Raw genomic sequence first — 16,211 nt, 5'->3', positions numbered from 1 at the left:
TCCCTAAACCTCCATTATACGCATTGTACAAATATTCTATTAGCTTCCCATACTTTCTCATTTACTAATTCAAGATCACAAATATATATTCTATATAAATGTAAAAGAGAAAAAATAAATAAATCTTTAACTTTTTAATTCAAAAATACATGACTATTTGACTATTTAAAAATATAAAAATATTTCTAATTTTTTAAAATACGAAATATTTAAGTCTTTTCATTCAAAATATATAAATACAAATTAATCTTTTAAAAGGACTTAGATATCTCACATTTTAAAAGTAAAAGACGTTTTTTGTATTTTTAATTATTAATAAAAAATTATTTATTTTCGAGATAAAAAATCAGGATGTATTCATCGTTTTCTTAATATAAATAAAAAAAAAATATTAACTATTGTGGATGTTCGATCTCTTCTACTAGTGGAGTGATAGGTACGGCATTAAAAATAATGGTACACTGCAAGTTGAAGTGTTTAGGACATGATATCACGGATAGGCAAATTAATTAATATGGGGACGACTGCATTTGATTCATTATTCTTTTCATTTCAATTATTTAGTTAAGATAATGTGCAAAATTTTATTTGTTAAAATGTACTCTCACCCTTTATCCACATTAGATCGTTGAGATTTAGAAATATTTAAAAATCATTAGTAATATTTATATTGACACCATATACAATTTGTTATATACATTTTTTATCAACTTATATTGACACCATATATACACCATATAAAAATCGTTGATATATATTTTTTATTGTATATAAAAGATAAATTTGTTACTTTTTAATTTCTTATCAATTACTTGTAATGCTAAAAATAGAAGGTATAAAAGAGAAGTGTATACAAATAATTAAGGTGGTGCATATAAAAGTAAAAGATGTAGAAGAGAAGTTGATACAAATTAAGATATTGTGCGTATAATATTTCTCAAAACAATTTTTAATTATATTCAAAAAATATTTTATAAACAAAAAATCAGTTATTATATATTATCTTATATTTTTCTAACAAAATTATCAGATATTATATAATAATTAATAAATATTTTTACAATATAAAATAACCAGACAGTTTTTTTTTAATGAACACCAAATATATATTTGATAGCTAATTAACGGTTAATTTTTGTTATATTCATATATTATAGTTGATAGTTATTATATATATACCATTATCTCTTAATTTATAAGTATTTTCTGAATTTTTATTGAACTCGTATAAAACTATATATATCCTATACCTAAAATTAAATCGCTACCTATGAATGTTTTACATAAGATGAAAATTCATGTGCAGTCTCGGGTGAAGTTGATAACTGAGAGCCGTTAGATGAAAATTTAGTCAAATCATTCAACAATTCTCAATTATCATCAACTTCACATGAAATTGACTGCACCTGAGTTTTCATCTTTACCTAATTTAAACGTACCAAACCAAAAGAATATATATATATATATATATATAAAACAGAATCAAGGTATTATTATACCAATTTATTTGCAAGAAAGAAGCGAGATTCTAGGATAGTTATTGGTTACATTGATGAATGCCTATTTTATGGTTTTGATTTCATTATGCATTGCTTTGTTTTTGGAATAACTTAATCTTCACTCCCATGGCGGTTCAGATTTATAAACTATCAAATAAATTCAAAATAATATCATATTCAAATGAATGTGAATGACAAATCAATGATGCAAATTGCAAAGCTATTACTTCCATCACAAGTTACAAATATATATAGCATCAAACGTAACATGCAATGAATGATTATGTTCTAATAAAATCGTTAGTCATAAAAGGGAGAAAACATATAGGAAGAAAATATAGGTAGTTATTCTTAAATAAATTGAAAAAAAAATAATAATTTTAAAAATAAATTAAAACAAAATTAGATATTAAAATCAAATTTCTTTTTGGGAGGAGGGAAATTTAGTTGATCTCTCCTGATTAATTATTACATGCAAAATTATTGAATGGCCCCACCTGATTATATAAATATATTTTTTGGTGATTTTAGGTTTTAATATGGATTTGTATTTGTTTTTAATAGTGAACATTTTTATGATTAGAAAATTATATTCAACAAAATTAGTTTAATCTGATCTGGTTAATTTTAAAGTTCCAAATTGTATTAATAATTATTATTTAATATTATTTAAAAATTATAATTTAAAATCAAATTAAACACTATTTATTTAAACTCAATATAAGTATTTAAACTAAATATAGAATCAAAATATTGATTAAAATAATATAAAATGTTATGATTTGAATTTGTCCATTTATTTGGTTTGGAATAAAATTATTAAAGTTGAAGAAACGAATATCTAAAAAAATTATTTTTTTTTATGAAAAATAAAAGTCTCTATTCTTATATTAAGAAGATATTTTCATATTAAATACAACTTAAAATTCTATTAGTTTCATTGAAATATATAGTATTTAATTTTAAATTATAATTTAGTATATCTTAAATAATATTAAATACTTAAATTTTAATTTAATTTCTTAATTTCAAAATTAATTTAATTTAACTAATTAAACTACCTTTGTTAAAATTATTTCTACTAACTATAAAAGTGTTTCTAATAAAAAATCTCTCTCTCTCTCTCTCTCTCTCTATATATATATATATATATATATATATATATATCACAACGCAGCTATATTTTAAAAAAGAACGTACAGTCAGGTGGAGTCCATTAAATTTTGGCCATAATTTAGGGAGATTCATCCAATTTTTCCTCTTCCAAAAAGAAAAGTTTATTTTGGTATTTAATTTGTTTACAAAGTATTTATTTTCTTATTTATTTAAGAAGAATTTTCAAGAAATATTTACATAATTTTTTTTGTTTGTATTATGCTAAAATTCTTTTTCTTTTTTTTGGTTAATAAAAAAATATTTAAATTTTTTGTTCATAAAAATTCTTGTTTTATAAATTTAAATTGATAAAAAGAGACATATCAATATTTGTACATTATGTATGTAACATAAAAGGATATATGTGAGTGTTTTCATAAAAAATATATTTATGACATAATAAAAATCAATCCAAAGTAACTTAAATTTACTTTATTTTATATTTATTAATTACTATTAAAATAAATTATTAATATTAGATAATACTTGTACAATAATAAACTTTACATAAATAAAATAATTGCCACCTTAGCATTAGTGTTCAATAATTACGTTGAACTTGCAGATGTAAATTTCGGTCAATATGGTAAGGAAAGCTGATAATAAAGATATGAATTTACATCTACATTACATTAATCAATTCATTAATGTAGTGATTATGACCCTATAAACTAAGATATTCTTTGAATACGACGAATACGAGAAATATCTTACTCTAATCTCTATTTAGAATTTAATTACTTTCTTAACACCACGGTATTTAGGAAATGAGTCATCATCCTTGTCTTCTTAACGGTCTATTAAGCTGTATTTATTTACAGATATAAGACATTGAAATAAAAATATAAAAATATAAAATTATATTTAACAATATAAATAAAAATATTAAATTAGTATATTTTATATTTATCTTAATAAAAAGGATATAGAAATACTAATAAAAGATATAATTTATTTTTTATTTTTTTATTATTCTTATTATTTTATAATTATATTTTTTATTATTATATTTTTTTCTTTTCAAATTTTTTGAATAAAAAAATAAAAATAAATAAAATTTTTATAATTTATTCTAGTTTATTACTAAATAAAATATAAAAATATTAATTTTTATATTTTTATTTTTTATGTTTTATTTACGATGTCTTATTTTATCTTATTCTCAAAATCAAACATAGTCTTATAATTTAAAATCGCATTATTATTCTACTAATCGTTAACATAGTTGTTAGCTTGTTGCACAAGCATTTCTTTTCTTTTATTTCTTTTCGCTTTTTACATAATTGTCTGCAGTGAAGGGTTAAAAAATTACGATATAGTCTCCAAATAAATATAAAAATTCAGGCCGTAATAATCTTGTTACAATAAAGTAATTTGTTAGAACTTTAATTATAGATTACATCAAGGTCATAATAAGAAATAATAACAAATGACAATAGCAATTTTAATGTGCATCACAAAAGTCAGAATAATAACACTCGCAATTATATCATATATATTTGTCACAATAAACTCGGTTTAAGGTAAATTCCATTAACAACATTTAAAAAGGATAATGATACCATAACGATTACAATACACGTTACAAATTAAAAGCCACAATACTCGCATTTGCAACAAAACCTAACCGCGACTAAAATCCCAACCAAAAATTATAAAAAGAAGAATAAAATTCATGTTATTTTACAAAAATACAATTTACTTTGTACGATTAAAAAAATGATAATTTTAGCTATTTTTATTATTTGTTCTTAACCATCATTTTTGTCTGACAACTACTCTATCAACTTTGATGTGATCTCTTAAAGGCAGGGGGTAAGCACGGGTAGCGGATACCCGTTTATCCGTCCGAACACGAATCGAACCAATTAAATTGGTTCTGAAACCAACGGGTAATCGGGTCCAATCTAAACCAAACCGATGGCTTTTATTAGTGATTGGTTCGGGTATCGATTTTGGGGGTGCGGAACCCGAACCAATCCACAAATCCGATCATATATTAATTAAATAAAAAATAAAAAAATATATATGGCTTTTTCATTAGACAATGATTATTCATTATTAATATGTTTGAATTTTAATGAGTTTAGTTTTTAATGTATTTGGTGTTTAACATGTTTGGATTATTTCCATTGATGTTACATGTTGATTGTACTTGTTGAATTTTTAAGATAAAAATTTGGTTTTTCTTTTTTATGAATTTTAAAGTCATCGGGTACCCAATTACCCGAACCGAACCAATCCATTCTTAATCGGTTTGGTTTGGTTCGAGTACATGTACAAAAAAATATAAATTCGAACCAAACCGAACCAATTACATTTTGATCAATTCGGTTCTAATTTTAACATAAACTCGAACCAAATCGACTCATGCTCACCCCTACTTAAAAGTAAGATCCTATGTGGCAGGTTAGATTATGATTAGATAAATAGTCTCTTTACTAAAAATTTAATTAGGATAAATACTTTCTCACAAAAATTTTGTGAAAAGACTATTTATCCTAATGATTAAATAACACATAAAATATAACTTGTCAGGTAAAATTTTGCTGTTAAAAAATAAAAACAAAGTTAACATCAAAATTTAATTATCTGACAAAAATAATAATTGTGAATTAAATTGTCATTTTTTAGATGCAAAAAGGCGAATTTTCGGGTGCAGTCGACTTCATGTGAAGTTGATAGTTGAGAGCTACTATTAGATTATTTGACCGATTTGACTAAATTTTCATCTAACGACTCTCAACTATCAACTTCACGTGAAGTCGACTGTACCTGAATTTTACATCACTGCTAAACCAATGTGAGTGGAATAGTTAATAATTAGTTACTGTCTTTTCTTTAATTTTGTGTGTGTAAATAAATTAAGATTATTTACTTTGGCTTTGTGAAAATCATTAAAGGCAAGATTGAAGAAGAAGATGCGTATTGTTGGGTGGGACCAAGAGCTTTGACTTTATTTAAGAAGCTTTAGAAGAAAGAGAGAGATATGTCTCCCCACAAAAAGAACACTCAAATTTATATCCACAAAAATAGAAGTCGACACGACATTGCATTCTTTTTAGTTGTAATAATGAAAACATACACTATTTGATTTTGGCTCTTTTGGTTAATTGGCATCCAATGGAAATTCACCATAACAAGTTTCAATGTAGCTTTGCCCTATTCATATGATTACAACATTATGTTTGTTTAGTTTTCTGCCATCTACATATCTTCTTCTTCTTAAGTAGTGTCAGAGTTTATTGTACTCTCTTCTAAGGTACATTTAGACAAACTTTACAAATCATGAATTTATTATGTGACATTATTTATGGTATATTTATTTTGATCTTAGGTAATTAATTGAATCATGCTGCTGATTTGAGAACTTTTCTTTTTTTAATATTGGAGTTTAATTGGCGTAACCCACGAAAAATGGCCAAAAATTCGTATTTAATCTCGTTGTGGAAGTCGAAGAGCTTTAACTCAGATGGCGTTTCACCCCCTCCCCACCACTAAAGTCTAGAGTTCAAACTCTAGAAAATGCATTTGAGAGAAAAAATGTGATAAATGTGTGAGGAGTGTGTGAGTGTGTTATGTACTTAGGTTTGGGAGTTGTCTAATTCACTGACCCAAAAAACGTCATCGCCGTTTTCTTTTTTGTCAATTAAAAAAATAATAATTATAAAAAATGTCACTGCCGTTTTATATATAAAAAATTATAAAAATTCTTTTAATACAAAATATTGACGCCGTTTTTTTTTTATTTACATAAAAATTACATCCACAAAACATCATCCACATTTTGTGCCTTTCAAAAAAATTGAGTCAAAATCATAGGAGGTTAAAACACAATAACCCTAAAATATCAATGCATATCACCAAATTGTTTATAATATAGAAAAAATGATTCGCTATTTGATTCTAACCAATCATTATTTTCATTCTTTGATTTAAATTTTTTTTGACGTAAATAGTTTTGTTCCTAGAAAATTATTTCTTTTAAAAGTAATAATAGTAATATATGATTTAATTATAAATAAAATAATTTATAATAAAATGAAATTATTCATTAATAATATTGTAGTGGAGGGAATAAAAGACATCAATTGTTAAATATAAATTAGAATAACAAAAAGTAGAAGAAAATTTAAAAATAAAAAACGAAACAAAACAACATGTCATTGAGTGAAACCATATCCAAGTTAATATAAAAACAAAAGCAATTAATTAAGAACCAAACCAAAAAGAGTAAATGTTAGCGTATAGCTACCTTTTGATCTGTTTATCCCATTTTTTAATGTTCCATATGGTTAGTTCCATTGTTCTATCTTTTATCCTTTTGCATGATTGAGAAGGAGATTCGTTGCCATGATAATTGGTACTTTTTTAGTCAATAATTTTGAAAAAAAAAAAACATGTACTTATTCATATATGTGAGAGTGCCTTTTTTATTTCATTTTATTTATTATTATTTTTCATTTCATTTCCAATTGCTACCACCTTAAGAAATGAGTTGTCGTTTTCCATGTTGTTAAATTTTTCCTTCTGGCTCTTGATAGCAACTTTTGCCTCTTATCTTTTCTAGTGTCGGCAGGAGCAGAAACTTCCTTTATATTATGCTAATAACAATAATTAATTGAATAAAGCAAATTATTTAGACAAAGCTTCCAATGTAATAATTATCATCTGTCCAAATGCATTAATATATCTACTTGTGTTTAAAAGTTTAAAATTTAGGACAAATATATTAAGTATATACTAAAAATTAGTTATTAAATTAGTTAATCGTATAAAATATATATTAAAATATAAAATATATATTAAAAATAAATTTAACAACATATGTATTTATACATAAATATATGATGATTGATTTAATAATTAATTTTTTATGTATATAAATAACGTTTTTTTTAGATTAATATGTTTACCTTGATATACATTATTCAATAAATATGAAAACAACTATAAGTCTATAACTCTCTATGAGAGCTACTTATATATAAGATTTACCTTTATATATATATATATATATATATATTTCTATGCAATATAATATAACACATTTGTTGTTTGTTTTTTATGCTTGTTTTAGTTATGTTAGATATTAGTATGCAATATAGATTCAATCTTAGTTGACATCTTATTGAATGCATATATGATTAAAATTCATCACAATTATTTGGACATCATTTTAGTCCACAACTGGGATTATTCGGTGATAACCGACCTGAAGTTTTAAGAAAATTGTATATCTTAGGCAAGGATTGAATTAACTCTGAACACTTATTTAAAAAATATGATCTGAATCATTTTCTTAATTAAACCACAATTATTTAAGCAAATGGATACATAATATAAATAAATTAATTAAGAGTATACATCACAAAAATATCTCCAAAAATCTTTGCTGTGGCAAAATATATCATCCAAAAAATTAAAAGCACAACAAAAATGTTTTTACATAAAGTTAGCTCGATTCTATTAACGAATACAATCAAAGTGATACGGACTTATTTTATGTTGAGACATTTTTATCGTGTTTTTAAATTTTTGAGAATATTTTGTTAGGAAATATATTTTTGGAGGATATTTTTTGTGGTTAACTCATAAATTATAAAATTAATAAAGAAAATATCTACGCTTCTTTTTCCTGAAACTGTTTAAGATTAGTGATGCAAAGAAGTCATGCATGCAATAATTAACCAAACTTTTCCTTGGAGATCATATCAACCATTCAATTTCGAAAAGCAAATTTGAGATAATTAAATTAAATTAAATTAAATTCTTTTCCCCAATAAAATAAAAAGAAAAAGAAAAACTAAGCCTCAACATATGAAGTGTTGTTATAACAACTTGTTCTATGAAACAAAACTTGTGCAATTCAAACCCTAAATCTTTATAAATGAATAAAAACTATGTCCCTTCCCTTGCCTATGATCATAATATAGTAAAAACCCTTAAGAGAGTTTCATGGTTACCATGTCCTTCTCAAAGGTATAATTAATGGTGAGAGAGCTGTAAACATCACGTGTTACAGTGATGGGAAATCATTTAATTTGAATTGAATGAGAAGTTCATTATTCACCAACTAATAATGGAGCTCACCCATGCCATGACCTTCAATCATGCATGCCTTTTCATATACATATATCACATCCTTGGGGAAATGATAAAAGAGAGAGTAAATCAAAGATTTATTGTTGTTAAAAGTTAAAACTACCCAATTAACTAACACACACTACTTTCCTGTTGGATGTTACATTAAATTGCATGTTGCATTAGTTATTGGGAAGTAATTAAGATAAGGATTACCCTTGGTCTCTAGTTTTCGAATGAGTTTAATTAGGAAGTCAATTTTTTTTTAACTAATGTAAGTCAAAATTTTTTTATTTTAAACTCTAAATTTTAAATAATAAATTTACAATTAAAAAATGGCTGATATTAATTACTTAAAAGTTGCCAGGTGGTAATATGGAATTGTGGTTGATCCTTTTTTGCTTCAAATGGGTTCTTCCGACAATATAAAATGTACTTTAAAAATTACTATACTTAAATATGTATGAATCTCTTAAAAAAGTGGTACATACCTAATGTAGAGGAATGTACAAGGTCATTATAACGGTGATTATAGCGACTACGATATTTTAAAAAGTATTGTTAAAATTAAAATAATATTTTTTATTATTAAATAATGTTTTCTATAAAGTGTTATTTAAAAAGTATTATCAGAATATAAAAAAATGTGACTTTAATTTTAATAATATTTACATAATTATTGTAGTCATTATAATATAATCATACTAAAATCTATGTATGTATAATTATTTATAGAATAATGTTATATATTCAAGTCTTTTTATTAACTAAGTCTAACTAAGTTAGTCTAATATAATAAAAATAAATTATGACTAATATTATTCTAAATTTTATTGTTTAACTTAGTTAGATTTAATTTATAAAAAAATTTAAATGTGTAAGATTACTCTTAAGAATTCGAATGGTGGAACAATGATAGTGTTGAAACCCACTAGGCACAAATAGTCTAATACAGTATGAATCTTTTCACTTAATTCTGAAAACAAATGCATAAATTAATCTCCTAAGTTCTAACAATTAAAAAAAATAGTGTACATCAATACTTATATGCTAAATGGCTAACGCGTTTTAAAATATATAAGATTCAATAAATGGTATCAACATAAGACTTGTTAGCTTGGCCTTGAATAGCTTGGATGACATAGTATCTTTCAACTGAGCAAGTAAATCCTAATACTTATTTAAATAGACTAATGATTTAATTAATAAACTAATTTAAATTGATTGTAAATGGACTAATAATTTAAATCAATAGACTAATTTAAATTGATTACTTGTCAAAAACTAATTCATCGCGGATTTGAATTCTATTTAAAGGTCTATCGCTAACTAATAAGCTACATACATAAGGCAAAATTCAAATTCACAACACTTACTTAAACTTAAACGAATGAATGAACTAACTATTTGACTAACTCAAACTAGTTACTTGTTAACTTTATTTATTGTTTATTAGAGTCAGCCTTAGAATATTAACAAGTTTTTTTTTGGTACAAAAACAATGTACAAGAATTATGGAAAGCCCAAATGAGTGAATGACAAATATTTTATTTCATAGCAAAGATTTTGATATTCAATTGATGCTAAGTTGCGAACCATTATAGCGGGAATTACATAGTTACTTTTAGAAGTTCTGGAAGCTTTTAATCCCCTATCACAAATATCATGGGACCAGGGTGTGATATTTTCAAAGATGTTTGATGCTTCATGTATGACAAATTATTGAACATTAATTGAGGAGTAATTTTCAACCAAAGTGATCATTTTCTTTCCATTTACACACGCCAAACCTAAAAACGAAAAGAGAAGAAAAAAGACATAATGTTTTAACCAAATAAATAAATGAATAAAATTTCAATTTTATTTTATATAGAAGCAGATCAAATTTATAAATTGACAAATCAATATTTATGCAAATTTATAATTATATAAGAGATTAATTTTAATTCACTAATATTGTGAAAGTCAATCATTTCTTAATAAACACTTTTTCTGACATAATAAGTAATTAATGTCGTTATAAAACTTTTGTATACTAGACAGGATAATAAAACTAAACCTATTAAACAATTAAATAAAATATATTTTATTTTTGTATTTTAAAACTTAAAAAATTTCAGCAGAGAAAAGGAAATATGTGTGATAAAGCCACTGTAAGTGATCCAATAGTGAGAAATTAGAATATAGGTAAGTACGTTCAAAATCTTCATTGCTGCCAATGTAACCAAAAATAAAAATAAAAAGATTTGCTGAATCAATTAGCAGTTTTAAGTCAATTTTTCATAATCTGACTCAAATAAATTATGATTTTAGTTCTAACTTCTAAGGAGTTTGATTTCTTGGGGCATTCACAATAATAAACAGACATTTAGTACACAATTACACATACATAAATATAAATATAAATACTGAAAAAGAATAGAAGAGATTTATGATTAGAATAAACGAAAGGAAATTCATTACACAGTTGGAGATATAGTCATTGTTGCGGTACATCTTCCACTTTGCCACTTTTGTCAGTACTTTCCACTTGGGCCTCTGGAAGATCTTTAATAGCCTGCAGAAGAATAAGTGTTCTAAGTACAAAGATTGAGATGGCCAAAAAGAAAAACAGTACAAAGATTGAGGCCATTATTTATTATTTGTTTTATTCACAACAAACATAGTTTGGAATTAAAACACATTTGTCATTTAAAAATGGATATTGCCATTCTTATTTTAATATAATTTTTTTCTACAAATTTATACAAACATACAATACAAAAAATTCAAGTGTCGAGTAATATTATTAAAAATAGGAGTAACATCATTTTCCAGGTCATTTATAAATTATAAATCCAATACAACATTTATTAAGCATTTTTAATTTTTATCATTCACACAAGGTTAATCCACAATGAAACATTTACACTATAAACTAGTTATAGAATAAAGAATATTTTAGTAAACTACTTTGTAACCAATTCTTGATTTTAGATTCTTTAATTAGATTGAAAACATCTAGACTGACAGATACTGTGCACAGTGCACCAGAGGAAGTAGTTTCCTAAAAAGATGAGGTTAAGAATGTTGTTGAGCGGTGTACTATCCAATCTGTACTATTGTTGTTAGTTGTTACCTGAAAGAGATGCCAGGAAGCAAATGCATCTGTGGCTGCATACTGTAATTGCTCCTTTGACAAAACAGGAGTCTCCCAATTCCCCAGTCTTATTTTGTTTGGCTTTTTAAGCTGCAAAATTTAACAAGGTTGTTATATATTCCCCCAACATTTTTCATCATTATCCTTTTCCTGAAAGTAGTACAAAGTAGAAACAACTATCTACCCCCCACCCCCTTTCTCACATTTTGCTCTCTCCTCTGGAGCAATGATTTATTTTTTCATAAAGAAAAATAATATAATTATTTTAAAAAGAACAATGTCCGAACATTCAAATGCAAATTAAATACTTGTGGCCATAACTATTCGTCGTAAAAGCAGGAATACAAATAACCTGGTCCTGATGAAGAGAAAATGAAAAAAAAATTGTCATAAGTATTGTATTCATTTTTGTCATTTGAATGTTTCCAAATTCCAACTTTCTACATATTCTCTTGCCGTTAAACTGCATTATGAAAATCCAACCAGACCCTAAATATATATTTAAAAAAAAAAATAATGAAAGATAGGGATTGGTGTGTGTTAGAACTAAAGAAGAGAACGACTTGGGGCTAGTTTAGACTTTGGATAAACAACTTAATTAAGTTCTACTGAAAAAAGAGCTTAAAATATAAAAACTTATATTAAAAGTAGTTTATAAATAAGTGATTTTGTATTTGGTCTTTTAGTCACAATAGTGTCTATTTTAAAATGAAAGTGATAAAAAGCTTTTTTATTATAGAACAAGTTATTTTTTAACTTCTCCATAGACACTTTAAATAACTTCTTAAAAAGTCACAAGTTAATTTAAAAGTTGTATCAAACATTCATGTTGTAACTTTTCATAAGTTAAAAAAAAATCACTTATGAACCTATTCAGGCCGACCCTTAATGCTCCTAAGACACAATAACGTCTCCAATCAATCATTGTGTTTTTTAAATGCATGAAATAAACGGATTGAAAAAATAACTTCTATTAACTTTGGGTGATTCCTATCCTTATTTCTTTGTTTAGATTATTGAACAGATTTGTTTAGATTATTGAACAGATAGAGGTAAAAAAATTACCATTAAACTGCTACTCTTTAGTTAACATTACTTATGCATAAATAATACTTAGGAATATAGCAAAAGAATCAATTGGCATACGTAACATGTAATTTTGCATGGGTTTAATAATTGAGAGGAATGATTGCTTCTCTATGTGTGGCTAATTCAACCCAATGAAGCCACCACTTTTAAAAGGATTCTACCATGTGAACTTGTATTAACCATCCAGATTGACAAAAAGCGCAAAGTGCAAACTGTTTCTTTGAGGCATCAGGCATTAAGAAACTAAAACAAGATGCAAGAAAATCGGACTAAGAACAAACCTGTTTGGATAAAAGCTTTTCAGCCAAAGATGCAAGACCCCACTGATTTGGACTTCCGCCTAGCTTTCTATTAGCATGAAAAGAAAGATCTTCCAAACCTTTAACAGATATTTTATAGTCTCTAAAAACCTTCGCAGCATCTCCACGAATCCCAGCTCCAACCTTGCACATGTCAAACATTGTATTAATACCTAGTACGTATTATAGTTGTTTGCTGCTCATAGACAGAAAGGAAAAATAAAAGAGGTGAATTCCGGCTTAACAGAAAAACCTTCAAAATTAAAGGATCTTCAAGCAGGATCTGTAGATTTTTAGGGATTCCAGAATGAATTAGATGTAGAACATGACAATGGCTAGTGCCATGACATATCTGCATAACTGCTACTTTCCCAGGTGGAACACCTACAGACAAAGGAAACAAAGCTTTGAAAAAGAGGGGAAAATGGATAATCCTAAAAATCAAGAAGAAGAAACCAATCATGTTATTGAGTAAAGACCCAAACATTTGTCCAGAATGTGGACTTTCAATCCTCAATTCATGAGGCTTAACCTTTATTAGAAATAACACATGTGATTAACAGGTGTGCTATTGTAATGCGCAACTATTTGTGATTAATATGGCATTGGAAACATATAGACTCTTATGTAATAGCATATGGTATAGTATTTAAATTATACATGTCTTTACTCGCCATTGCAGAGTGTTGACAGGTACCTAAATTCCTAGCCCCTAAAAATTTCTTTCACAAGTTATTTCAGTTACCCTTTCTCTTGATTTTCCTACAAATTCAACCACCTTCGAGGCGCAAAATTCCTAGTGATTACAAACCAATGCCAGGTGATAGACTAGTTAAAGCATCTTAGATGATAAAAATTCCTGAACCAATACTAGTCAAATACAGGCAGGCAAAATGGGGAGGCAAAATATATCCGTTCACTGCTGTTCACATACTAAACCAGGGATTAGAAAAATCTAAACATCAGATACACAATCTATAGTATTGTGTTAATGCTGCAACTCGACTAAATGGCACCAGGTATATTACTAATTGAAAAAGGAGAAACAGCTGAACTAACCGCTTCTGAAGCTAGGTTTCCACTCAATGTCAAATCCAAGTGGAATTTGCACCATCTGTCTTTTCTTTTCTTCAAGAATTTTCAATAGCTTTTCTGCAGATTTCTCTACATCAGCAAACGTCCTACTATACATAATTTGGCCAGCAAACTTTATTACAGGCAACCGCATCCTTGAGTAGCCTGAGTGATAGTAGAAAAAAGCATAATAAGTTCAATTACAAAGCATCCAAAATCAAAATAATATAAGGCAGAGCAGAAGTGTTCATGGGGTTCACTTCAAAGTGAACCATATACAGAGATTCAAGCTTCCTGGAACTTGCTTAAGACAATTTAATTATTACAATCCTGGTAATAAGCTGGTTGAAGGAACCCAGGACTTAATTAATCAACATTGGAGATTCCAAAAGAAGACTTAGACTCTGACAGTAGCAAAGCCTTATCGGTTGCTCGTTTCAAGGTTTGTAATTTAATTCCTATGAATTTTGCCTTGATCAAACCTTGAAACAAACACCTCCTTAGAGGAAAACAAGAGAAATTCCACAGAAAATTATTAGATAAATGGGAATACATAATAAAGAATTGAAGACATATCGGGAGCTAATATGAATCGGATTGGAATCACACATCAATACATCATTCAGTGTTCTTACCTACTGTCATGGACAAATTGTGTTCATCGCTGCATACTCATATTTATTTTGTTATCCATTTCTTTGAACAAAAATCTAAGTTTATCGAACTCTGATAAATTATCATGGCAAAGTATGAAATAAAAGTAATCTTATTTGTTATGCCTGTGTACTGAACTACCAGCATTGTTCAGCTAAGGGACACAAAACCATAACGTGTTTCAGAATCTGTTAAAAGCAGAGAATAATAGGAAACCTAACCAAACAAAACTATTAGAAAATCAATTGAAACTGAAGCAACAGTCACCAATAGAAACAAACAATAGCGGATTAGCAAAAAAATGAAATGACAAACCCCGAATGGAGCGAACATTGAAACCTTCAAGCTCTGAAAATGGCAGAAAGGAATAATGAGATTCTAAAAGAAACATAATAGGACCTTGGCAAGGTGACAAGGAATGGGCATTAGGGTGCTGAAGAGCGACAAGTGATCTCGGCAATCGGCGGCGGCGGTGGCTCCGACGAGCAGAGTTATCGGGAGATGCGTCGTCGGCGTCGTCTTTAGCGGCGGAGGAATCGGAGAAAGGGCGCTTGTTGTTGTAAAAGCGGGATTCGATGGCTTCGATGGCGCGAAGGTCTTCCTCTGAGAAAGGCTCGTCTTGTTCCCAGTCGCACACGAACGATGAAAGTGGAGGCAAAACGACGCCGTTTTGGGGTTGATGTTGGAGATTCATGTCGTTCACATTCTCTCTCAATTGCTAATCTTTGAGATGGAGGGAATCTAGGCTATTTTGACTATTTTCAAGGACTGTGGTTCTTTTGAACTTTGGTTTTGGGGGGAGAGAAGAAAAGTTCAATTTTCACCGAGAAATTGTAATTTGAGGTGTCTAGACGAATATTAGGAACCACTAACTTTTGTGATTTGTAATCATTAAATAGTCATTAATAATGATTTTAATGGTATAAGATTGGTGTGAGATTTCATATAATGGCTCACTTTTCTTTGTTGGTTACATGCTGGCCAAAATTTAACAAAGTTACTGGTTCCTAGATTTTTCCTTTATCAAAAAGTTCTATTTAATATATATTATAGAAGACCATTTATAAACTCAACCAACTTAAAGCATCAATAATATTAATAATATATATTGTCATAAAGTTACACATCGATAGAGATTTATCAATATAACTATATAAGAATAATGTAGATTGATTAAAATTTTTATTAAAATTCAATTAAATTTACATATATTTTACT

The 16,211-nt window shown here is 27.0% G+C and overlaps 1 protein-coding gene across 1 annotated transcript; it reads right to left on the bottom strand.

Annotated features, from left to right (window-relative positions):
- Positions 1-10,319: 10,319 nt before the first annotated feature.
- On the bottom strand, positions 10,320-15,797 carry LOC112740988 (3'-5' exonuclease). The gene is made up of 7 exons (XM_025789745.3): positions 15,393-15,797; positions 14,325-14,504; positions 13,519-13,649; positions 13,248-13,409; positions 11,857-11,967; positions 11,202-11,295; positions 10,320-10,528 (listed from the first exon to the last, which is right to left on the bottom strand). Exons 1-6 carry the CDS (start codon positions 15,685-15,687, stop codon positions 11,218-11,220), a joined length of 957 nt encoding a protein of 318 aa, XP_025645530.1. The 5' UTR covers positions 15,688-15,797; the 3' UTR covers positions 10,320-10,528; positions 11,202-11,217.
- Positions 15,798-16,211: the final 414 nt, after the last annotated feature.

Source organism: Arachis hypogaea, chromosome 14, assembly GCF_003086295.3.
Source record: "Arachis hypogaea cultivar Tifrunner chromosome 14, arahy.Tifrunner.gnm2.J5K5, whole genome shotgun sequence".
Classification (NCBI taxonomy): domain Eukaryota; kingdom Viridiplantae; phylum Streptophyta; class Magnoliopsida; order Fabales; family Fabaceae; genus Arachis; species Arachis hypogaea.
The sequence above is the reverse complement of the archived record's forward strand: the minus strand, read 5'-3'. Positions and strand labels throughout refer to the sequence as shown.

Coding starts and splice junctions, on each gene's coding strand:
- LOC112740988 (XM_025789745.3), bottom strand. CDS start 15,687: ATGAATCTCCAACATCAACCCCAAAACGGCGTCGTTTTGCCTCCACTT. Junction 14,505..15,392: donor TTCCTTGTCACCTTGCCAAG/GTCCTATTATGT, acceptor ACTATCACTCAG/GCTACTCAAGGATGCGGTTG. Junction 11,968..13,247: donor AAAAGCTTTTATCCAAACAG/GTTTGTTCTTAG, acceptor TAAATTTTGCAG/CTTAAAAAGCCAAACAAAAT.